Below are 24,364 nucleotides of genomic sequence, written 5' to 3'. Positions count from 1 at the left end.
ATTCTAGAGTGCTCTGCTCCATCCAACTCACCAAGTTGGTAAATCAAACTCTCTAACCTCCCAATTCCTCCAACCTCAAACTCAACAAGGCCAGCTCCTCTCTACTTCTCTTCCCTGAGCTCTGGCTAGGCTCTAAGACCTGGTCCAGCCCAACACCACTGCTGGGCCCCATAGGAGGAGAGAAGTTGGTAAGGTCTTGCCCAGTTCCTGGGTCCTTACACATCTAAGCTCATTGGCCCTCCTGACAGGATGCAGGAAGCCTGGGTCCCAGGAGCCCTCACCATGATCTTCGGAACACTATTCGGATTGCAAGGAGTAAGCTCCAATGAGGTAAGCAGGACTCTGTGACTTTGGAGGACTCTTTGGGGGCAGAGGCTTGCCTTGGAGCCCTGTCTCAGCTTTATCTTGACAGGAATTCCCTTAACGGCAGGCATTGGTAACTTCATTCCTACTCTGTTTGGGGAAAGTGGAAGTAGGGTCCACAAGGAGGCCCTGGGTAACCTGGGCCCCTATTTTTGGCAGGACTGTGTTTTTAACTGGGATCTGGCTCCAAGCACAGCCCTGAATAGGGGCTCTGACACCCGGTTTAGCCTTTGCATGCCTCTGAGTCAGGCTGAGGATCCTGAGGTCTTGCTTGTCTGGATTAGGTATCTCTGCTTCCCTGACCCTGCATGACATTGTGGTGTAGTTTATTGGTTCACTCTGACTTATCTACTTGTGTACCAGGGAGGTGGAGGTTCTCTCACTTCTCTAATTAGTTTGAATTTGATCACACAGTCAACATGGCTACCTAGGCTGGGTGACCTCCTGCTGTGATCTCAGGGAGGCTGGATTGGAGCTCTCTTTCTCTTCAAACTCTTTAAGTGACTTGGGTTGGCAGGTTTTCCTGAGAAGTGGTCAGAAGAAGCCTTTTAAACCTACAATCTTTTGGTTTCTTTTGTTTTTTGAGACATGGTTCCTCTAGCTGAGGATATACTAGAACTCGTTAGTCCAGGATGGCCTCAACTCTGCCACTGCCTCTGGAGTACTGGGATCAAATTTACAATCTTGGTTGATAATATTCTGGGTGGTGGGCCTGTGGTAAGTGACTTCCCATGTCAGCTCCCCAGAACAGTGCTCATTGGCTGTTTGAAGCCCCTAATTCTCCATCCAAGGCCACGTATGAGTGAACCCAGGTTCAAGACTCTTCCCATCTGGGACCTCCCCATCCTTTTTGACCCTCTCTGCAGATCCAATTACAAGTGTTGTCAAAACACCAATCAGATCTGATAAATCCATGGTTACTAATATTCAGGCTCCCAACCATCCTGATCTGACCACATGGTTAAGGGGGGTCAGGGAATAATCTGGATCCAGATTATTAAACCTGTCATTTTTTTTTACACAGGCTGACACTATGTAGATTGTACTAACTGTGAATTCGCCATAGACCTGCATTGGTATCTCAGCATTGGAATTAAAAGGAGTTAGGTGCTGGGTCTACCATGCCTGCCTTCACTGCTGTTTAAATGTAGTTAGCAGAGGAGCCCAGTGGTGTTAGCAGCACACACCTTTATTCCCTGCACTGGGGAGGCCGAGGCAGGTGGATCTGACTCCTAGGTCAGCTTGGTCTACAGAGCCTGTTCCAGGACAGCCAGGGGTGCACAGAGAAATCTTGACTTGAAAAAAATACAGTCCAAGACAAGACAGTGTTATTTGCACAAGGGGGAGAGAAGAGAGAGAGAGAGAGAGAGAGAGAGAGAGAGAGAGAGAGAGAGAGAGAGAGAGAGAAGAATGTAAGAATGGAGGAGGAGGGAGATGGGGAGGGAGAGAGGGAGGGAGGGAGGGAGGGAGGGAGGGAGAGAGCAAGAGAAAGGAGCATGTGTATGAGTTCCTGGGCCCTTGTTTCTTCAGCTTTCTGTACCCATCCTTAACAAAGAACACAGGGACTGTGAGCATTGAGAGGAGATGACCCACCTGTGACTGTCACCTGTCCTTTCCTCTTCTCTTTTTTTTTTTGGTTCTTTTTTGCGGAGCTGGGGACCGAACCCAGGGCCTTGCGCTTCCTAGGCAAGCGCTCTACCACTGAGCTAAATCCCCAACCCCTCCTCTTCTCTTTAACAAGAGAAAGGCTATTGTAAGGATCATTAAAAAGCCAAGCTGCCTTCCTAGTCTTCATTGGTTGGCACAGCGTCTACCTCTAGCTGCCCTAGAAACTGTGGAGTTCTCAGATTGGAGGCATGCACCACCACACATGGTGATGTTTTGAAGTGAAGTAGCCAGAGAGGGCAATGCCTGAATACCTGGAGGAAGAGAGTTCTAATTAAGAGCTTACACAGTACTGCTAATGACAGCATGGGATTCTGTATGGAGACACTGAGCGTCTCAAAATACTGAAGGATACAGGGCAAGGGTTTGCCATGGGGACCTGAGGATGGATAGGACAGAGTGTGTTTAGTGAACTCCCAGAGTGGTGTCGACTGATGACAGTGAGTCAAGGGTGTAGGTGCAACGTGGTGCTTAGGTTGCTTTCTGGGAGTCTCTGAATCTAAGGAACCACTATGGGAAGCTTCATAGGACAATTTCCAAGAGGGAGCCAGGGTTAGGGTGACCATCTTTAATCCAGAAGATTGAGGCAAAGACAAGTAGATCTCTGAATTCCAGTCTAGCCAGGACAAGCCAGTAGACCCTTGCCTGTGTCAATACAACTTGTTAGGGGGCTCCCTTGGTAAGTCAAGATTTTAAGCCTAGCACTTGGGTAGGCAGAGGTAGGCTTCTGTTTTTGAACCTGGACATGGTAGTTGGAGGGAGGGCCTGTCTGAAAGGATATACTATATCTAGCTTTAGTTCTTATTGAGACATAGTTTCTTGTTTCCTATATGGCCTCACCTTGCTTGTGCAGCCGTGGATAGTCCTGCCTTTTCTTGAGTTCTGTACTAAATAGCAAGTACTATTGCCATGCTGAACAAGCACTCTAATATCCCAGACCCAACTCCCAGTCTTTGACCTCTGACCTCTGTCTTTTTCCTCCCACAGACTGTGAATAACTGTGAAGACCTGTAAGTATGGGATGTTGTCGATGATGTCAGTAAAGGCAGGGGGGTTAGGTGTGTGCTCAGATTTGGCCCTGGATAAGGTGACAGACACCTAATTAAAATCACTATGCTGAAACCACAGCCCCTGTCACCTTACCCAACCATGGGATCTGCAGGTCTGTAACTCTTGTTAATTCCCAACCTTCCATAGGTGGGAGGGTGGAGACAAATGGTCAGTATCGCACTCCTGCCTCCCGTGTAAGATCCTCAGCAGACCAGTCTTATCGCACTCCTGCCTCCCGTGTAAGATCCTCAGCAGACCAGTCTGCCTGAGGAACAAGTGCACACTACTACCATGGAGAACTGTGAACCCAGGTCTCAGGTCCATACCCCAATCCCTCCCAGGGAACCCCAGAGGGATCTGTACCCCCACACACTAAGGGTGACTTGCACTTGTGGGCCTAGGTGTCTAGGGAAGCAGGGACCCTTTGCTTTGAGGCTGCGATGTCATCAGTATCTCCCCATGCTTTTTCGTCCTGACTAGACACTGCCCCAAAGGATTCAGATGCTGTGGGAATGAATGCTGTCACGAAAGCAAGATCTTGGATCCTGAAAATGACCCCCTCAAGTAAGCACAGGTTCACCCCTCCAGGGCATCATTCACTGAGGGCTGGGTTCACCAGAGACAGGGTGAGGTTGAGGGAGGGAGGAGGTTGAGCAAGGGAGCATGGCCTCGGCAATTATGACAATACCATGCCCACCTCCCTAGGAATGTGGTCATCACCTTATTGGTCATCATCGTCCTCCTGTGCATCTGTGGCCTTGTGATGTCCAAGTGCAAACGACTACACCATGACCTCAGAGCAGCTGATCATCAGACTCCTCCAGATGCACCCCCCATCGCGCCCCTAGAGAGCATTTGGGTCACCTCCTTGGATCCCCTACCAACCTACAGTCAGGTGGGTCTTTCTGTCCCCATACCTAATGTGTTTCATAGCCGGCTGTCCAACCTGCTGAAATAATGCTTTGCAGGCTGAGGGACTATGGACTGGGAAGGGCTCTGCCAACCACATTTGTCCTTTTTTAAAGCAGACTCCAAATAAAGCAAATGTGCCTCTTCTCCTGCAGGTTGTCCTGAACTCAACACCCACAGAACCACCTCCTCCCTACAGTCTCAGGCCTGAGCGCCCTACAGGCCACAGGAGAGGGACTCGATATGCTACCATTTGAGCTACGTCACACACAAACCTCTTTCTTGGAGGAAGCCAAAGACCATGGAATGACTGCCTATCCCATCCTGTCATTTGTCCTTTGAATTAATTTATTGATTTTGTATACTACTGTCCCCTCCCCTTTTTTCATGGTAACTATCCTGAATCTGTAATCTCTGTCCCAAAATAAAAGCTGTTCAATTTTTTTCTTTTTTTTTCTTTATTAACTTGAGTATTTCTTATATACATTTCGAGTGTTATTCCCTTTCCCAGGGCTTCCCCTTCCACTGGTGCTCTTACTAGGATATTCATTGCTACCTATGAGGTCAGAGTCCAGGGTCAGTCCATTTATAGTCTTTATGTAGTGGCTTAGTCCCTGGAAGCTCTGGTTGCTTGGCATTGTTGTACATATGGGGTCTCGAGCCCCTTCAAGCTCTTCCAGTTCTTTCTCTGATTCCTTCAATGGGGGTCCTATTCTCAGTTCAGTGGTTTGCTGCTGGCATTCGCCTCTGTATTTGCTGTATTCTGGCTGTGTCTCTAAGGAGCGATCTATATCCGGCTCCTGTCAGTCTGCACTTGTTTGCTTCATCCATCTTGTCTAATTGGGTGGCTGTATATGTATGGGCCACATGTGGGGCAGGCTCTGAATGGGTGTTCCTTCAGTCTCTGTTTTAATCTTTGCCTCTCCCTTCCCTGCCAAGGGTATTCTTTTTCCTCATTTAAAGAAGGAGTGAAGCATTCACATTTTGATCATCCGTCTTGAGTTTCGTTTGTTCTAGGGATCTAGGGTAATTCAAGCATTTGGGCTAATAGCCACTTATCAATGAGTGCATACCATGTATGTCTTTCTGTGATTGGGTTAGCTCACTCAGGATGATATTTTCCAGTTCCAACCATTTGCCTACGAATTTCATAAAGTCGTTTTTGATAGCTGAGTAATATTCCATTGTGTAGATGTACCATATTTTCTGTATCCATTCCTCTGTTGAAGGGCATCTGGGTTCTTTCCAGTTTCTGGCTAATATAAATAAGGCTGCGATGAACATAGTGGAGCACGTGTCTCTTTTATATGTTGAGGCATCTTTTGGGTATATGCCCAAGAGAGGTATAGCTGGATCCTCAGGCAGTTCAATGTCCAATTTTCTGAGGAACCTCCAGACTGATTTCCAGAATGGTTTTACCAGTCTGCAATCCCACCAACAATGGAGGAGTGTTCCTCTTTCTCCGCATCCTCGCCAGCATCTGCTGTCACTTGAGTTTTTGATCTTAGCCATTCTCACTGGTGTGAGGTGAAATCTCAGGGTTGTTTTGATTTGCATTTCCCTTATGACTAAAGATGTTGAACATTTCTTTAGGTGTTTCTCAGCCATTCCGCATTCCTCAGCTGTGAATTCTTTGTTTAGCTCTGAACCCCATTTTTAATAGGGTTATTTGTTTCCCTGCGGTCTAACTTCTTGAGTTCTTTGTATATTTTGGATATAAGGCCTCTATCTGTTGTAGGATTGGTAAAGATCTTTTCCCAATCTGTTGGTAGCCGTTTTGTCCTAACCACAGTGTCCTTTGCCTTACAGAAGCTTTGCAGTTTTATGAGATCCCATTTCTCGATTCTTGATCTTAGAGCATAAGCCATTGGTGTTTTGTTCAGGAAATTTTTTCCAGTGCCCATGTGTTCCAGATGCTTCCCTAGTTTTTCTTCTATTAGTTTGAGTGTGTCTGGTTTGATGTGGAGGTCCTTGATCCACTTGGACTTAAGCTTTGTACAGGGTGATAAGCATGGATCGATCTGCATTCTTCTACATGTTGCCCTCCAGTTGAACCAGCACCATTTGCTGAAAATGCTATCTTTTTTCCATTGGATGGTTTTGGCTCCTTTGTCAAAAATCAAGTGCCCATAGGTGTGTGGGTTCATTTCTGGGTCTTCAATTCTGTTCCATTGGTCTATCTGTCTGTCTCTGTACCAATACCATGCAGTTTTTATCACTATTGCTCTGTAATACTGCTTGAGTTCAGGGATAGTGATTCCCCCTGAAGTCCTTTTATTGTTGAGGATAGCTTTAGCTATCCTGGGTTTTTTGTTATTCCAGATGAATTTGCAAATTGTTCTGTCTAACTCTTTGAAGAATTGGATTGGTATTTTGATGGGGATTGCATTGAATCTGTAGATTGCTTTTGGTAAAATGGCCATTTTTACTATATTAATCCTGCCAATCCATGAGCATGGGAGATCTTTCCATCTTCTGAGGTCTTCTTCAATTTCTTTCCTCAGTGTCTTGAAGTTCTTATTGTACAGATCTTTTACTTGCTTGGTTAAAGTCACACCGAGGTACTTTATATTATTCGGGTCTATTATGAAGGGTGTCGTTTCCCTAATTTCTTTCTCGGCTTGTTTCTCTTTTGTATAGAGGAAGGAAACTGATTTATTTGAGTTAATTTTATACCCAGCCACTTTGCTGAAGTTGTTTATCAGCTTTAGTAGTTCTCTGGTGGAACTTTTGGGATCACTTAAATATACTATCATATCATCTGCAAATAGTGATATTTTGACCTCTTCTTTTCCAATCTGTATCCCCTTGATCTCCTTTTGTTGTCTGATTGCTCTGGCTAGAACTTCAAGAACTATATTGAATAAGTAGGGAGAGAGTGGGCAGCCTTGTCTAGTCCCTGATTTTAGTGGGATTGCTTCAAGTTTCTCTCCATTTAGTTTAATGTTAGCAACTGGTTTGCTGTATATGGCTTTTACTATGTTTAGGTATGGGCCTTGAATTCCTATTCTTTCCAGGACTTTTATCATGAAGGGGTGTTGAATTTTGTCAAATGCTTTCTCAGCATCTAATGAAATGATCATGTGGTTCTGTTCTTTCAGTTTGTTTATATAATGGATCACGTTGATGGTTTTCCGTATATTAAACCATCCCTGTATGCCTGGGATGAAGCCTACTTGATCATGGTGGATGATTGTTTTGATGTGCTCTTGAATTCGGTTTGCCAGAATTTTATTGAGTATTTTTGCGTCGATATTCATAAGGGAAATTGGTCTGAAGTTCTCTTTCTTTGTTGTGTCTTTGTGTGGTTTAGGTATAAGAGTAATTGTGGCTTTGTAGAAGGTATTCGGTAGTGATCCATCTGTTTCAATTTTGTGGAATAGTTTGGATAATATTGGTATGAGGTCTTCTATGAAGGTTTGATAGAATTCTGCACTAAACCCGTCTGGACCTGGGCTCTTTTTGGTTGGGAGACCTTTAATGACTGCTTCTATTTCCTTAGGAGTTATGGGGTTGTTTAACTGGTTTATCTGTTCCTGATTTAACTTCGATACCTGGTATCTTTCTAGGAAATTGTCCATTTCCTGAAGATTTTCAAGTTTTGTTGAATATAGGTTTTTATAGTAAGATCTGATGATTTTTTGAATTTCCTCTGAATCTGTAGTTATGTCTCCCTTTTCATTTCTGATTTTGTTAATTTGGACACACTCTCTGTGTCCTCTCGTTAGTCTGGCTAAGGGTTTATCTATCTTGTTGATTTTCTCAAAGAACCAACTTTTGGTTCTGTTGATTCTTTCTATGGTCCTTTTTGTTTCTACTTGGTTGATTTCAGCTCTGAGTTTGATTATTTCCTGCCTTCTACTCCTCCTGGGTGTATTTGCTTCTTTTTGTTCTAGAGCTTTTAGGTGTGCTGTCAAGCTGCTGACATATGCTCTTTCCTGTTTCTTTCTGCAGGCACTCAGTGCTATGAGTTTTCCTCTTAGCACAGCTTTCATTGTGTCCCATAAGTTTGGGTATGTTGTACCTTCATTTTCATTAAATTCTAAAAAGTTTTTAATTTCTGTCTTTATTTCTTCCCTGACCAGGTAATCATTGAGTAGAGCATTGTTCAATTTCCACGTATATGTGGGCATTCTTCCCTTATTGTTATTGAAGACCAGTTTTAGGCCGTGGTGGTCTGATAGCACGCATGGGATTATTTCTATCTTTCTGTACCTGTTGAGGCCCGTTTTTTGACCAATTATATGGTCAATTTTGGAGAAAGTACCATGAGGAGCTGAGAAGAAGTATATCCTTTTGCTTTAGGATAGAATGTTCTATAAATATCCGTTAAGTCCATTTGGCTCATGACTTCTCTTAGTCTGTCTACATCTCTGTTTAATTTCTGTTTCCATGATCTGTCCATTGATGAGAGTGGGGTGTTAAAATCTCCCACTATTATTGTGTGAGGTGCAATGTGTGTTTTGAGCTTTAGTAAGGTTTCTTTTACGTATGTAGGTGCCCTTGTATTTGGGGCATAGATATTTAGGATTGAGAGTTCATCTTGGTGGATTTTTCCTTTGATGAATATGAAGTGTCCTTCCTTATCTTTTTTGATGACTTTTAGTTGAAAATTGATTTTATTTGATATTAGAATGGCTACTCCAGCTTGCTTCTTCTGACCATTTGCTTGGGAAGTTGTTTTCCAGCCTTTCACCCCTAGGTAGTGTCTGTCTTTGTCTCTGAGGTGTGTTTCCTGTAGGCAGCAGAATACAGGGTCCTCGTTGCGTATCCAGTTTGTTAATCTATTTCTTTTTATTGGGGAGTTGAGGCCATTGATGTTGCGAGATATTAAGGAATAGTGATTATTGCTTCCCGTTATATTCATATTTGGATGTGAGGTTATGTTTGTGTGCTTTCATTCTCTTTGTTTTGTTGCCAAGACGATTAGTTTCTTGCTTCTTCTAGGGTATAGCTTGCCTCTTTATGTTGGGCTTTACCCTTTATTATCCTTTGTAGTGCTGGATTTGTAGAAAGATATTGTGTAAATTTGGTTTTGTCATGGAATATCTTGGTTTCTCCATCTATGTTAATTGAGAGTTTTGCAGGATACGGTAGCCTGGGCTGGCATTTGTGTTCTCTTAGGGTCTGTATGACATCAGTCCAGGATCTTCTGGCCTTCATAGTTTCTGGCGAAAAGTCTGGTGTGATTCTGATAGGTCTGCCTTTATATGTTACTTGACCTTTTTCCCTTACTGCTTTTAATATTCTTTCTTTATTTTGTGCATTTGGTGTTTTGACACTTATGTGACGGGAGGTGTTTCTTCTTCTGGTCCAATCTATTTGGAGTTCTGTAGATTTCTTGTATGTCTATGGGTATCTCTTTTTTTAGGTTAGGGAAGTTTTCTTCTATGATTTTGTTGAAGATATTTACTGGTCCTTTGAGCTGGGAGTCTTCACTCTCTTCTATACCTATTATCCTTAGGTTTGATCTTCTCATTGAGTCCTGGATTTCCTGTATGTTTTGGACCAGTAGCTTTTTCTGCTTTACATTATCTTTGACAGTTGAGTCAATGATTTCTATGGAATCTTCTGCTCCTGAGATTCTCTCTTCCATCTCTTGTATTCTGTTGGTGAAGCTTGTATCTACAGCTCCTTGTCTCTTCTTTTGGTTTTCTATATCCAGGGTTGTTTCCATGTGTTCTTTCTTGATTGCTTCTATTTCCATTTTTAATTCCTTCAACTGTTTGATTGTGTTTTCCTGGAATTCTTTCAGGGATTTTTGTGTCTCCTCTCTATGGGCTTCTACTTGTTTATTTATGTTTTCCTGGAATTCTTTCAGGGATTTTTGCGATTCCTTTCTGTAGGCTTCTACTTGTTTATTAATGTTTTCCTGTGTTTCTCTAAGGGAGTTCTTCACGTCTTTCTTGAAGTCCTCCAGCATCATGATCAAATATGATTTTGAAACTAGATCTTGCTTTTCTGGTGTGTTTGGATATTCCATGTTTGTTTTGGTGGGAGAATTGGGGTCCGATGATGCCATGTAGTCTTGGTTTCTGTTGCTTGGGTTCCTGCGCTTGCCTCTCGCCATCAGATTATCTCTAGTGTTACTTTGTTCTGGTATTTCTGACAGTGGCTAGACTGCCCTATAAGCCTGTGTGTCAGGAGTGCTGTAGACCTGTTTTCCTCTCTTTCAGTCAGTTATGGGGACAGAGTGTTCTGCTTTCGGGCGTGTAGTTTTTCCTCTCTACAGGTCTTCAGCTGTTCCTGTGGGCCTGTGTCTAGAGTTCACCAGGCAGGTCACTTGCAGCAGAAAAGTTGGTCTTACCTGTGGTCCTGAGGCTCAAGTTCACACGCGGGGTGCTGCCCTCGGGCTCTCTGTGGCGGCAGCAACCAGGAAGATCTGAGCCGCCCTTTCCGGGAGCTTCAGTGCATCAGGGTTCCAGATGGCCTTTGGTGTTTTCCTCTGGCATCTGAGATGTGTGTGCAGAGAGCAGTCTCTTCTGGTTTCCCAGGCTTGTCTGCCTCTCTGAAGGTTCAGCTCTCCCTCCCACGGGATTTGGGTGCAGAGAACTGTTTTTCCGGTCTGTTTCCTTCAGGTTCCGGTGGTGTCTCTGGCAGGGGTCCTGCCGCTCCTGTGCCCTCTCCCACGGGAGCCCAGAGGCCTTATACAGTTTCCTCTTGGGCCAGGGATGTGGGCAGGGGTGGGCAGTGTTGGTGGTCTCTTCCGCTCTGCAGCCTCAGGAGTGCCCACCTGATCAGGCGGTTGGGTCTCTCTCTCACGGGGTCTGGGAGCAGAGAGCTGCTGCGGGCCGGGATCCGCGGGTGTGAGACTTCCGGTAAACACAGGAGGTGCCCGGTCCTAGAGGAATTCTGCCTCTGTGTGTCCCGGGCTCACCAGGCAGCTTCCTTGCAGCAGAAAAGTTGGTCTTACCTGTGGTCCCGAGGCTCAAGTTCGCTCGTGGGGTGCTGCCCACAGGCTCTCTGCAGCGGCAGCAACCAGGAAGATATGCGCCGCCCCTTCCGGGAGCTTCAGTGCACCAGGGTTCCAGATGGCCTTTGGTGTTTTCCTCTGGCGTCCGAGATGTGTGTGCAGAGAGCAATCTCTTCTAGTTTCCCAGGCTTATCTGCCTCTCTGAAGGTTTAGCTCTCCCTCCGACGGGATTTGGGTGCAGAGAACTATTTATCCGGTCTGTTTCCTTCAGGTTCCGGCGGTGTCTCCAAAAGCTGTTCAATTTTAATAATTGGCGGAATCTGTAGTGGATATAAAGAAGTCATTGGTCGTGGTCTTCCCATCTAGACTGGACAGCTCACTCTGCCATCCTAGAGCAGCGAAGCTGTGCCTGGAAGACAGTGAAGACTGAGCTGGTCAGACTCTCTGAGACTTCTTCATCCATACCTGTGCTGAGAGAATCTCACTGCACCTCTATAGCAATGCAAAAACCACAGGTGCCCAGGTTCTGTCTGGCTGCTGAGTGCTGATGGGGACCAGTTCAGAGGCTAAGGGGACACTTCAGCTTCTTCCAATGGTGACTGACTGCCCTGAGCACCTGCTAGGAGGATGGAGAATCCAGGATGTGAAGGAAAGCTTAGACATTGTGTTTCCTGGGATCTTGGGGGCTCAAAAGAAATGAACTGGAAAGACAATACAATTCTACTCTATTCCTCTGACATGATTTCCTAGCAGACCAGAACTGGATTAATCATGGGACTATTAGGGAGTAACAATTCAGAAAACAACCTTCGAGAGAAGGTAAAGGTGGGAGAAAGCTTGGAGAAGCATGAATAGAAATGTGTGGAGTGAGGTCTAGGGAACACTTCTTTTCACCTCCTTTCCTAGAATCTCTTGGATGTAGTGGGGGGCTGACCCCACCTTGTACCTTCTGTTGAGAGTGGGTTCCAGGCATTAGTGCTACAGCCCACCCACGGTGAACTCCTAAAGAGAAGAAGGGTTTGTCCAGAGGCTGAGGTACTGAGGCCATCTTGGAGCTTGGAGTGTGCACAGGCTGTGGAAGGGAATGGAGACAGTTCCTGTTGGAGGTGCCTGGACACCTACTGTCGTCTTTACTGTGGTTCCTGCAGGGGGCTGAAGGCCAATGTTTCTCTGCAGACAGACAGCACTAGGGAAACTCACTGCTTAGGTGTGCAGGCAGGGCAGGGGGCTGTCCTGGACTCACTCTGTAGAGCAGGCTGCTGCAAGTGCGGGATCCTCTGGCTGCCACAGAAGATGGCAAGACAGGGAATCCAGGGACATTCAGGTTCTGAGCGAGAGCAGTAGATGCTGACAAATATTACTGTGCAGGGAGAAGAAGTCGTGATGGAGGGAGTGTGGGTAGACAGGTTTGTTTTGATGTGGGAGTCTTTCTAAAGGAGGAGGGACACCTCAGCCTCCTTCTCCCCTACCATATTGAAGATGGTCTAGGGCTTTCCAATCAGTTCCTGTCCTGCAGAGAATGGCTCTCCTGAAGTTCATTGGCTGGAAAATCATGTTCAAAATGTGCATTCATCGGTGTTGTGGGAGGGTCACAGGTCCCATGGTGTTTCAGATGGTTATGAATTGCCATGCTGGTGTTGGGAATTGTACTTAAGTACTGAAAAGTAGCAGGCATTAATAACCACTGAGCCTTCTCTCCAGGTGTCTGACAGAGTCTTTTCCCACTCAGTTTCTGAGCGTTTCGAGAAGTGTTAGGGTTTAGAGAAGTCATGGTGTCACAGGTGAGCCTACAGTGTAGCGCTCTAAGCTCAGGTTGATCCACTCACCTGCCACTGCTGTTGTTGGCGATCATCTCATATTACTGGCATCTCCACTAGGCTGGGGTCCTCACAATGAAGTAGGCATCACCCATATCCTCTCATAGGCTCTCTTCATGGTGCCAAGCCTTGGTTCCTTTGTATGACCTCTTCTGTCCTGGACCATCAACTGCAACTGAAGCTGCACCTTCATCAGTGGCCTTCCATGCTCTCTCACAATTCCAAGCCTCAGGGGTTCTTCATCACTGCTTTGTGCCTTCAAAACCAGTACCACCTGGGTGACTCTCACACATTAGCAAGTACAGCTGCAGCATGTGGTACAACCTTGGCTATCCCTGAACACAGCAACTTTGAGCTCACTGGAAATACTTCCCCTCACCTCAGCGACAATGGTCTCTTCTTAATCACAGCTCATTTCTCAGCTCCAGTTAAACAACATCAGTCTTCCCTGTCATCCATTCTGTTTCTATCTGGGAAGCCAGAGCCACATGGAAGAACCAGCTGAGTTCTGCTGAGCGCCATCAAGACCATGACCCGCTCCCCCATTCCATTCCCAGCGTTCTGTTTCCCATGTCCCACTCTGCCTAAGCTTTGATTTCCTGGACCTTGTTCTGCCGGCTGTCCTGGAACTAATAGACCTGCAGGGCTCAGTCTCCTGTAACACTTGTATTAAAGGTGTGTTTTATTATCCCTGGGATTAATCTTTTTTTCACCTAGAACCTGCTTTGTCCCAGGATGGTATTGAACTCATGTCCTGGGCCTTTTCTCCTGGGATAAAAGGTGTGTACCACCATGCCTGCATCTACATTTTGCTGTGTAGGATCTTACCTGAACGTAAACACAAAATTAAATTCAATCATCTTTATCATAGAATTCAGCTCCATAGCACTTCCTGGTGCTCCTTTAGTACTCGAAGTGTACATTTTTTTTTATTTTTCCTTTTTCAGCTTGTAAGCTTATTGAAAACTCAGTTCAGGAGTAATAACCAAAGAACAAAGACTTTGCAGAGACTTCCCATGTCAAAGAATATTATCTGAGTCTCTTCCTCTGAGCCTGAGGTAGACTCTTCAGTCAAGGGCCAAAAGTAGCCACATTCTTCTAAACCAAAACAGTACATAAACAGTATCTAAGACACATGTTTAAAGACTTCACTGGAGCCTCATGGCCCAAGTCTCAACAAGTCACATCAGTGTCAGTACAAACTTCTTCCATATTCCTACTAGGATGGCCCAATGATCCCCATTTAAAACATTCCAGTGCTTTGGATATTTAAAGCTCTAAAATCCATATTCATCCAAACAAAGGCATATTCAGACCTATGACAGCAGTACCCCAGTTCTGGTACCGACTTCTCTGTTAGTTAGGGTTTCACCTCATTGAACGGACACCATGACCAAGTCACCTCTATAAAGACATTTCACTGGGGCTGGGTAACAGGTTCAGATGTCCAGTTCATATCATGGAGGCAGGAATATGGCAGCCCCAAGGCAGGCATACTGCAAGAAGAATGGAGGACTTCTTCATCTTCATCAGAAACAAGCTGAACAGTAAGTTCAAGCCAGATAGGATGAGGGTCTCCAAGCCAAATGTCACAGCGACACTCCTACTCTGACAAGGCCACAGTTTGCAATACTGCCAATCTGGGCCAAGCACATGCCAACCATCACACAAGAAAAACTTTATGTTATCTCAATACAACTTTAATCTCCTCCCCTCTCCTCTGACAACAATACATGGAGGTTGGATGGATGCCAGACACTCACATGAAATAACCCCTGTTCCATACTGCCTTACAGAGACATGTGTACCAGACCCTTCCCTTCATTTCTCCAGCCCACCCACCCCAACACTCTTGTCAACTACACAGAGTGTCTGGCCTTCTCCTGTTTCATCAGATATAATTGCAGAGGGGGCTCCCGGTCTGGCTTGGTGGCAGGCAGCAGGGAATGAAGACCACAGAAGTCTCTCTCAGGACACAGACAGACACATGGGGCCGGGGCAGTGGCCGGAGGGCCAGAAATCCAACTTAGCAACAATTTCTCTCAAGAGGGCAGAAGTGTGAATGTTGTTGGGAAATATCAGCACTGTCCCAAGGGGGTTCCAGCATGAGACACACCCACCTCCCACCTTTTGTATCCCTAGCCTCAGTCTCCAGAGAATTAAAATAGAACGAGGATTCTCTGGGAACAGATACCAATTGCACTTGGGCTGGCTCTGGAAGCTTCGGATATTGAGTATTAAAGGAGCCATGGATAATGAGAAAGAGAGGCAGATAGTGGGAGAGACGACAGGACAATTCCTTGCAGGAGAATGAGGGAGCTGCAGGGTCCCTGAGACACAGTTGGTGATGGAAACAGCAGGACAACAGAGGGGCCCAAACAGATACCTTTGGAAGTGGCACCCATTAGGACAGTAAAGTTGGAAAACACATACTGGGAGAGAAGGTGAGGCTTGGAGAATCTCTTAGTATGACAGGTAATAAAGGGACCAGAAATAAGGAGAGGCTTCCTAGGAGTTACCTGTATCCCACAGCCAAGTTACAGAGGACAGGGAACAGGGCATGTGCGATGCACATAGCATTCACAGCAGAGCCTCCAAGGGTCACCTTCCTGTGTCAGCAGACCAGACAGCAACCCAGTCACTAAGTCCTTATGCCCCTTCCTCTAGCTCAGATGCCACACACATGTCTGTCTTCCACCCTTGACAGTCAGCCTACATCCACCAGTCTGCTTGCTTTCTCGTAAGGACTCAGAGCCTCTCAAGTCATGACCTAAATGTCTGGGCCCACCTAGCCGCTGGCCTATGCTGTTACCTGGTGGCCATATTCTCACTCCCTGATTCTGAACATGAATCCCACCTGGCCTGCTCATCACCGTGAGGGACACCAACTTTTTGGGCACAATGGACAAAGTGCTTAGCCACGATTTTTTCTTCAGACAGAAAGGAAAGATACCAACATCTCCCCACAAATTACAAAACAGAGGGAACACTAATAACACAGTGCTGTGGGGAACGCTGTGCCAAAGTGTTTCTTCCCCAACTCAGGGTCTTTTCCTCCTCTCTTGGTCAAAGCACAAAGGAATGGCCCCTTTTATGTGACACATACCCCATTATCCTTCTCCTGCAATGACTTGCCTTTCCCCAGTCTCTGCCTCCTTCCCATCATATGCCTCCCTATTTCTGGACAAGGACATCACAATTCAGTGTTGAGAGGATCTCTCCTGTTTTCTGTATTGATTTTGATTTCTTGAGACAGGGTGTCTCTGAGTAACCTTGGTTATCCTCCAACGCCCTCTTGAGACCAGGCTAGCATTGAGCTCAAAGATCTGCCTACTTTAACTCCCACATTCTGGGACTAACGCTGTGTTTCACCACCCCTTGGGTTGAATTTAAAATTTTCATTTAAAGGGTATTTTATATGGGATAGATGTGGCACATGTGTTTAATCCCCATCCTCTGGATACCTATGGGGTGTGTATCTTCAGTTGGAGGCCTGCCTGGCCTACAGAGTGAGTTCCAGGACAACGAGAGCTACACACAGAAACACTGAATGGAAAAAGTAAAAGAATAATAAGAATCATTTAAATTATAATTTTTCATTCATGCACACCCTCACTAGCTCTCTCCTTCTTCACCTTTTTTTTAAAGATTTATTTATTTTTTATATATAACTACGCTGTTAACTGTCTTCAGTCACACCAGAAGAGGGCATCAGATCCCATTTCACATAGTTGTGAGCCACCATGTCAACTCAGAGCTTCCCACGAAGTCAACTCTGGAAGAACACTGAGTGCTCTTAACCACTGAGCAATCTCTCCAGCCCTCTCCCTCTCCACCTTTTGTTCTCCCTCTTCCTATCTCTCCATCCCCACTGAATCACCTGACTGACCTTAAAGGTTTGTTTCGTTTAAGGTATATTTATGTCATTTTTATTTCTATGAGTATTGATTGGCCTCATGTATGTACACCATATGCCTGCATGATGCCCTCAGAGTTCAGAAGATGGGATGATCTAAAAGTAGACTTTCAGATGATTATGAGCCATCTTCTATGAAGATGCTGGACACAGAATCCAGGTCCAAGGACAGCTGCTCCTAACCCCTGAGTCACCTCCCCAGACATTTCCCCTCCTGACACCCAAAGGGTTTCTGTGTGAAGTCTTGGCTGTCCAGGAACCCCCTCCGTAGCCCAGGCTAGCCTCAGAGATCCACCTCTTTCTGTCCTGAGTGCTGGGGAATTAAAGGCTTGTGCTAACACCACTGGGCTTTTGAAATTTAACCCTGGCTGTCCCGGATCCAATAGATTGTAGTTTTGAACTCACAGAGCTGTGCCTGCTTAGAGATGGGATTAAAGGTGTGTGGTCTTGCCCTGCTCTAAACACTATTTAAGCACAGAACAACAGACTAAGTTCTAGAGTGTTCTGCTCCATCCAACTCACCAAGTTGGTAAATCAAACTCTCTAACCTCCCAATTCCTCCATCCTCAAACTCAACAAGGCCAGACCCTCTCTACTTCTCTTCCCTGAGCTCTGGCTAGGCTCTAAGACCTGGTCCAGCCCAACACCACTGCTGGGCCCCATAGGAGGAGAGAAGTTGGTAAGGTCTTGCCCAGTTCCTGGGTCCTTACACATCTAAGCTCATTGGCCCTCCTGTCAGGATGCAGGAAGCCTGGGTCCCAGGAGCCCTCACCATGATCTTCGGATCACTATTCGGATTGCAAGGAGTAAGCTCCAATGAGGTAAGCAGGACTCTGTGACTTTGGAGGACTCTTTGGGGGCAGAGGCTTGCCTTGGAGCCCTGTCCCAGCTTTATCTTGACAGGAATTCCCTTAACCACAGGCATTGGTAACTTCCTTCCTACTCTGTTTTTGGAAAGTGGAAGTAGGGTCCACAAGGAGGCCCTGGGTAAACCTGGGCCCCTATTTTGGGCAGGACTGTGTTGTTAACTGGGAAGAGGATCCAAGCACAGCCCTGAATAGGGGCTTTGACCCCCGGTTTAGCCTTTGCATGCCTCTGAGTCATGCTGAGGATCCTGAGGTCTCGCTTGTCTGGATTAGGTGTCTCTGCTTCCCTGACCCTGCATGGCTAGTGACCTTGGGGTGTTGTTTATTCATTCACTCTGACTTATCTGTTTGTGTACCAGGGAGGTGGAGGTTCTCTCACTTCTCTAATTAGTTTGAACTTGATCTCACAGTCAACTTGGCTTCCTAGGCTGGGTGTCCTTCTACTCTGATCTCAGGGAGGGAGGATTGGAGCTCTCTTTAACTTCAAACTCTTTAAGTGACTTGGGTTGGCAGGTTTTCCTGAGAAGTGGTCAGAAGAAGCCTTTTAAACCTACAATCTTTTGGTTTCTTTTGTTTTTTGAGACATGGTTCCTCTAGCTGAGGATATACTAGAACTCGTTAGTCCAGGATGGCCTCAACTCTGCCTCTGCCTCTGCCTCTGCCTCTGGAGGACTGGGATCAAATTTACAATCTTGGTTGATAATATTCTGGATGGTGGGCCTGTGGTAAGTGACTTCCCAAGTCAGCTCCCCAGAACAGTGCTCATTGGCTGTTTGAAGCCCCTAATTCTCCATCCAAGGCCACGTATGAGGGAACCCAGGTTCAAGACGCTTCCAACTGCGACCTCCCCATCCTTTTTGACCCTCTCTGCAGATCCAATTACAAGTGTTCTCAAAACACCAATCAGATCTGATAAATCCATGCTTACTAATATTCAGGCTCCCAACCATCCTGATCTGACCACATGGTTAAGGTGGGTCAGGGAATAATCCGGATCCAGTTTATTAAACCTGTCATTTTTTTTTTTTTGACACAGGCTGTCACTATGTAGATTGTACTAACTGTGAATTCACCACAGATCTGCATTGGTATCCCAGCATTGGAATTAAAAGGAGTTAGAGGGTGGGTCTACCATGCCTGCCTTAACTTCTGTTTAAATGTAGTTAGCAGAGGAGCCCAGTGGTGTCAGCAGCACACACCTTTATTGCCTGCACTGGGGAGGCAGAGGCAGGTGGATCTGACTCCTAGGGCAGGTTGGTCTACAGAGCCTGTTCCAGGACAGCCAGGGGTGCACAGAGAAATCTTGTCTTGACAAAAATACAGTCCAAGACAAGACAGTGGTATTTGGACAAGTGGGGAGAGGAGAGAGAGAGAGAGAGAGAGAGAGAGAGAGAGAGAGAGAGAGAGAGAGAGAGAGAAAGGGAGAGGGACGGATAAGAATGGAAGAATGGGGTAGGAGGGAGGAGGAGGGAGACGGGGAGGGAGGGAGGGAGAGAGCGAGTTAAAGGAGCATGTGTATGAGTTCCTGGGCCCTTGTGTCTTCAGCTTACTGTACCCATCCTTACCAAAGAACTCAGGGAGTGTGAGCATTGAGAAGAGATGACCCAGCTGTGACTGTCACCTGTCCTTTCCTCTGCTCTTTAACAAGAGAAAAGCTAATGTAAGGATCATTATAAAAGCCAAAGCTGCCTTCCTTGTCTTCATTGGTTGGCACAGGGTCTACGTCTAGCTGCCCTAGAACCTGTGGAGTTCTCAGATTGGAGGCATGCACCACCACACATGGTGATGGTTTGAAGTGAAGTAGCCAGAAAGGGCAATGCCTTAATACCTGGAGGAAGAGAGTTCTAATTAAGACCTTACACAGTACTGCTAATGACAGCATGGAATTCTGTATGGAGACACTGAGCGTCTCAAAATACTGAAGGATACAGGGCAAGGGTTTGCCATGGGGACCTGAGGATGGATAGGACATGAGTGTGTTTAGTGAACTCCCAGAGTGGTGTCGACAGATGACAGTGAGTCAAGGGTGTAGGTGCAACGTGGTGCTTAGGTTGCTTTCTGGGAGTCTCCGAATCTAAGGATCTACTATGGGAAGCTTCATAGGACAATTTCCAAGAGGGAGCCAGGGTTAGGGTGACCATCTTTAATCCAGAAGATGGAGGCAGAGACAAGTAGATCTCTGAATTCCAGGCGAGCCAAGACAAGCCAGGAGACCCTTGCCTGTGTCAATACAAACTTGTTAGGGGGCTCCCATGGTAAGTCAAGATTTTAAGCCTAGCACTTGGGTAGCCAGAGGTAGGCTTCTGTATTTGAACCTGGACATGGTAGTTGGAGGGCCTGTCTGAAACGATATACTATATCTAGCTTTAGTTCTTATTGAGACATAGATTCTTGTTTCCTATATGTCCTCACCTTGCCTGTGCAGCCATGGATAGTCCAGCCTTCTCTTGAGTTCTGTACTAAATAGCAAGTACTATTGCCATGCTGAACAAGCACTCTAATAGCCCAGACCCAACTCCCAGGCTTTGACCTCTGACCTCTGTCTTTTTCCTTCCACAGACTGTGAATAACTGTGAAGACCTGTAAGTATGGGACTTCGTCGATGGTGTCAATAAAGGCAGGGGGGTCAGGTATGTGCTCAGATTTGGCCCTGGATAAGGTGACAGACACCTAATTAAAATCACTATGCTGAAACCACAGCCCCTGTCACCTTACCCAACCATGGGATCTGCAGGTCTGTAACCCTTGCTAATTCCCAACCTTCCATAGGTGGGAGGGGGGAGACAAATGGTCAGTATCGCACTCCTGCCTCCCGTGTAAGATCCTCAGCAGACCACTCTGCCTGAGGAACAAGGGCACACTACTGCCATGGAGAACTGTGAACCCAGGTCTCAGGTCCATACCGCAATCCTTCCCAGTGAGCCCCAGAGGGATCTGTACCCCCACACACTAAGGGTGACTTGCACTTGAAGGACCTAGGTGTCTAGGGAAGCAGGGACCCTTTGCTTTCAGGCTGCGATGTCATCAGTATCTCCCCATGCTTGTTCGTCCTGACTAGACACTGCCCCAAAGGATTCATATGCTGTGAGAATGAATGCTGTCAGGAAAGAAAAATCTGGGATCCTGAAAATGACCCCCTCAGGTAAGCAGAGGTTCACCCCTCCAGGGCATCATTCACTGAGGGCTGGGTTCACCAGAGACAGGGTGAGGGTGAGGGACAGAGGAGGTAGAGCAAGGGAGCATGGCCTCGGCACTTATGACAATACCATGCCCACCTCCCTAGGATCGTGTTCATCATCTCATTGGTCATTATCGTCCTCCTGTACATCTGTGGCCTTGTGATGTGCAAGTGCAAACGACTTCACCATGACCTCAGAGCAGCTGATCATCAGACTCCTCAAGACACATCCTCCATCGCGCCTCTAGAGAGCATTTGGGTCACCACCTTGGATCCCCTACCAACCTACAGTCAGGTGGGTCTTTCTGTCCCCATGCCCAATGTGTTTCATAGCTGGCTTTCCAATCTGCTGAAATAATGTTTTGCAGGCTTAGGGAGTATGGACTGGGAAGGGCTCTGCCAACCACATTTGTCCTTTTTTTAAGCAGACTCCAAATAAAGCAAATGAGCCTCTTCTCCTGCAGGTTGTCCTGAACTCAACACGCACAGAACGACCTCCTCCCTACAGTCTCAGGCCTGAGCGCCCTACTGGCCAGAGGAGAGGGACTCGCTATGCAACCATTTGAGCTATGACACACACAAACATCTTGGAGGAAGCCAAAGACCATGGAATGACTGCCTATCCCATCCTGTCATTTGTTCTTTGAATTAATTTATTGATTTTGTATACCGCTGTCCCCTCCCCTATTGTCATGGGAACTATCCTGGATCTGTAATCTCTGTCCCAAAATAAAACCTGTTGAATTTTAATAATTCGCCGAGTCTGTAGTGGATATAAAACGTCATTGGTCGTGGTCCTCAATCTAGACTGGACAGCTCACTCTGCCATTCTAGAGCATCGAGTCTGTGCCTGAAGACAGTGAGGACTGAACTGGTCAGCCTCTCTGAGACGTCTTCATCCATACCTGTGCTGAGAGGATCTCACTGCACCTCTATAGCAATGCAAAAACCACAGGTGCCAAGGTACTGTCTGGCTGCTGAGTGCTGATGGGGACCAGTTCAGAGGCTAAGGGGACACTTCAGCTTCTTCCAATGGTGAATAACTGACCTGAGCACCTGCTGGGAGGATAGAGAATCCAAGATGTGAAGGAAAGCTTAGACCTTGTGTTTCCTGGGATCTTGGGGGCTCAAAAGAAATGAACTGGAAAGACAATACAATTTTACTCTATTCCTGTGACATGATTTCCTAGCAGACAAGAACAGGTTTAATCGTGGGACTATTAGGGAGTAACAATTCAGAAAACAGCCTTCAAGAGAAGGTAAAGTTGGGAGAAAGCTTGGAGAAGCCTGCATGAATAGAAAAGTGTGGAGTGAGGTCTAGGGAACACTTCTTTTCACCTCCTTTCCTAGAATCCCTTGGATGTAGTGGGTGGCTGACCCCACCTTGTACCTTCTGTTGAGAGTGGGTTCCAGGCATTAGCTACAGCCCACCCAAGGTGAAATCCTAAAGAGAAGAAGGGTTTGTCCAGAGGCTGAGGTACTGAGGCCATCTTGGAGCTTGGAGTGTGCACAGGCTGTGGAAGTGAATGGAGACAGTTCCTGTTGGAGGTGCCTGGACACCTACTGTGGTCTTTACTGTGGTTCCTGCAGGGGGCTGACGGCCAATGTTTCTCTGCAGACAGACAGCACTAGGGAAACTCACTGCTTAGGTGTGCAGGCAGGGCAGGGGGCTGTCCTGGACTCACTCTGTAGAGCAGGCTGGCTTCAAGTGCGGGATCCTCTGGCTGCCACAGAAGATGGCAAGACAGGGAATCCAGGGACATTCAGGCTCTGAGCGAGAACAGTAGATGCTGACAAATGTTACTGTGCAGGGAAAAGAAGTCGTGATGGAGGGAGTGTGGGTAGACAGGTTTGTTTTGATGTGGGAATCTTTCTAAAGGAGGAGGGACACCTCAGCCTCCTTCCCCCCCACCATATTGAAGATAATCTAGGGCTTTCCAATCAGTGCTTGGCCTGAGAGAGTGGTTCTCCTGAAGTTCAGTGGGTGGAAAATCATGTTTAAAACGTGCATTCATCGGTGTCGTGGGAGGGTCACAGGTCCCCCTGGTGTTTCAGATGGTTATGTCCTGCCATGCGGGTGTTGGGAATTGAACCTAAGTACTGCCAAGTAGCAGGCATTAATAACCTCGGAGCCCTCTCTCCAGGCCTCTGAGTGAGTCTGTTTCCACTCAGTTTCTAATGTGGCTGAGGGTTTAGAGAAGTCATGGTGTCACAGGTGAGCCTACACTGTAGCCCTCTATGCTCAGGTTGATCCAATCAACAACCACTGCTGTTCTTTGTGATCATCTCATGCTACTGGCATCTCCTATGTGCTGGAGTCCTCACATTGAAGTAGACGTCACCCATATCCTCTCTTCATGGTGCCAAGCCTCAGTTCCTTTGCATGAACTCTTCTGTCCTGGACCATCAACTGCAACTGAAGCTGCACCTTCACCAATGGCCTTCCATGCTCTCTCACAATTCCAAGCCTCAGGGGTTCTTCATCACTGCTTTGTGCCTTCAAAACCAGTACCACCTGGGTGACTCTCACACATTAGCAAGTACAGCTGCAGCATGTGGTACAACCTTGGCTATCCCTGAACACAGCAACTTTGAGCTCACTGGAAATACTTCCCCTCACCTCAGCGACAATGGTCTCTTCTTAATCACAGCTAATTTCTCAGCTCCAGTTAAACAACATCAGTCTTCCCTGTCATCCATTCTGTTTCTATCTGGGAAGCCAGAGCCGCATGGAAGAACCAGCTGAGTTCTGCTGAGCGCCATCCAGACCGTGACCCGCTCCCCCATTCCATTCCCAGCGTTCTGTTTCCCATGTCCCACTCTGCCTAAGCTTTGATTTCCTGGATAGTGCTCTGCAGGCTGTCCTGGAACTAATAGACCTGCAGGGCTCAGTCTCCTCTAACGCTTGTATTAAAGGTGTGTGTTATTATCCCTGGGATTAAGCCTTTCTTCACCTAGAGCCTGCTTTGTCCCAGGATGGTCTTGAACTCATGTCCTGGGCCTTTCTCCTGGGATAAAAGGTGTGTACCACCATGCCTGCATCTACATTTTGCTGGGTAGGATCTTACCTGAAGGTAAACACACAATTAAATTCAATTATCTTTATCATAGAATTCAGCTCCATAGCACTTCCTGGTGCTCCTTTAGTACTCGAAGTGTACATATTTTTTTTTTAATTTTTCCTTTTTCAGCTTGCTAAGCTCATTGAAAAGTCTGTTCAGGAGTAATAACCAAAGAACAAAGATTTTGCTGAGACTTCCCATGTCAAAGAAATTTATCTGAGTCTCTTCCTCTGAGCCTGAGGTAGACTCCTCAGTCAAGGGCCAAAAGTAGCCACATTCTTCTAAACCAAAACAGTACATAAACAGTATCTAAGACACATGTTGAAATACTTCACTGGAACCTCCTGGCCCAAGTCTCAACAAGTCACATCAGTGTCAGTACAAACTTCTTCCATATTCCTACTAGGATGGCCCAATGATCCCCAATGAAAACATTCCAGTGTTTGGATATTTAAAGCTCTAAAATCCATATTCATCCAAACAAAGGCATGTTCAGACATATGACAGCAATACCCCAGTTCTGGTACCAACTTCTCTGTTAGTTAGGGTTTCACCTCAGGGAACAGACACCATGACCAAGTCACCTCTATAAAGACATTTCACTGGGGCTGGGTAACAGGTTCAG

General features: G+C 46.4%; 2 protein-coding genes across 2 annotated transcripts; both read left to right on the top strand.

Moving 5' to 3' along the window:
- Nucleotides 1-249: 249 nt before the first annotated feature.
- Nucleotides 250-4,244, top strand: LOC148003064 (transmembrane protein 92-like). Its single transcript, XM_087575162.1, has 4 exons — nucleotides 250-330; nucleotides 3,016-3,038; nucleotides 3,784-3,973; nucleotides 4,143-4,244. The coding sequence occupies exons 1-4, from the start codon at nucleotides 250-252 to the stop codon at nucleotides 4,242-4,244; spliced, it is 396 nt and encodes a 131-aa protein (XP_087431288.1).
- A 13,129-nt stretch (nucleotides 4,245-17,373) lies between these two features.
- On the top strand, nucleotides 17,374-21,243 carry LOC148003063 (transmembrane protein 92-like). Its single transcript, XM_087575161.1, has 5 exons — nucleotides 17,374-17,454; nucleotides 20,059-20,081; nucleotides 20,558-20,641; nucleotides 20,783-20,972; nucleotides 21,142-21,243. The coding sequence occupies exons 1-5, from the start codon at nucleotides 17,374-17,376 to the stop codon at nucleotides 21,241-21,243; spliced, it is 480 nt and encodes a 159-aa protein (XP_087431287.1).
- The last annotated feature ends 3,121 nt before the right edge of the window (nucleotides 21,244-24,364 follow it).

The sequence above is a fragment of the Rattus norvegicus genome, chromosome 10, assembly GCF_021556685.1.
Source record: "Rattus norvegicus strain SHRSP/BbbUtx chromosome 10, alternate assembly SHRSP_T2T, whole genome shotgun sequence".
Lineage (NCBI taxonomy): Eukaryota > Metazoa > Chordata > Mammalia > Rodentia > Muridae > Rattus > Rattus norvegicus.
This window is presented reverse-complemented; position numbering and strand designations above follow the sequence as displayed.

Coding starts and splice junctions, on each gene's coding strand:
- LOC148003064 (XM_087575162.1), top strand. CDS start 250: ATGCAGGAAGCCTGGGTCCCAGGAGCCCTCACCATGATCTTCGGAACA. Junction 3,039..3,783: donor GTGAATAACTGTGAAGACCT/GTAAGTATGGGA, acceptor CCACCTCCCTAG/GAATGTGGTCATCACCTTAT. Junction 3,974..4,142: donor CCCTACCAACCTACAGTCAG/GTGGGTCTTTCT, acceptor CTTCTCCTGCAG/GTTGTCCTGAACTCAACACC.
- LOC148003063 (XM_087575161.1), top strand. CDS start 17,374: ATGCAGGAAGCCTGGGTCCCAGGAGCCCTCACCATGATCTTCGGATCA. Junction 17,455..20,058: donor AAGGAGTAAGCTCCAATGAG/GTAAGCAGGACT, acceptor TTCCTTCCACAG/ACTGTGAATAACTGTGAAGA. Junction 20,082..20,557: donor GTGAATAACTGTGAAGACCT/GTAAGTATGGGA, acceptor CGTCCTGACTAG/ACACTGCCCCAAAGGATTCA.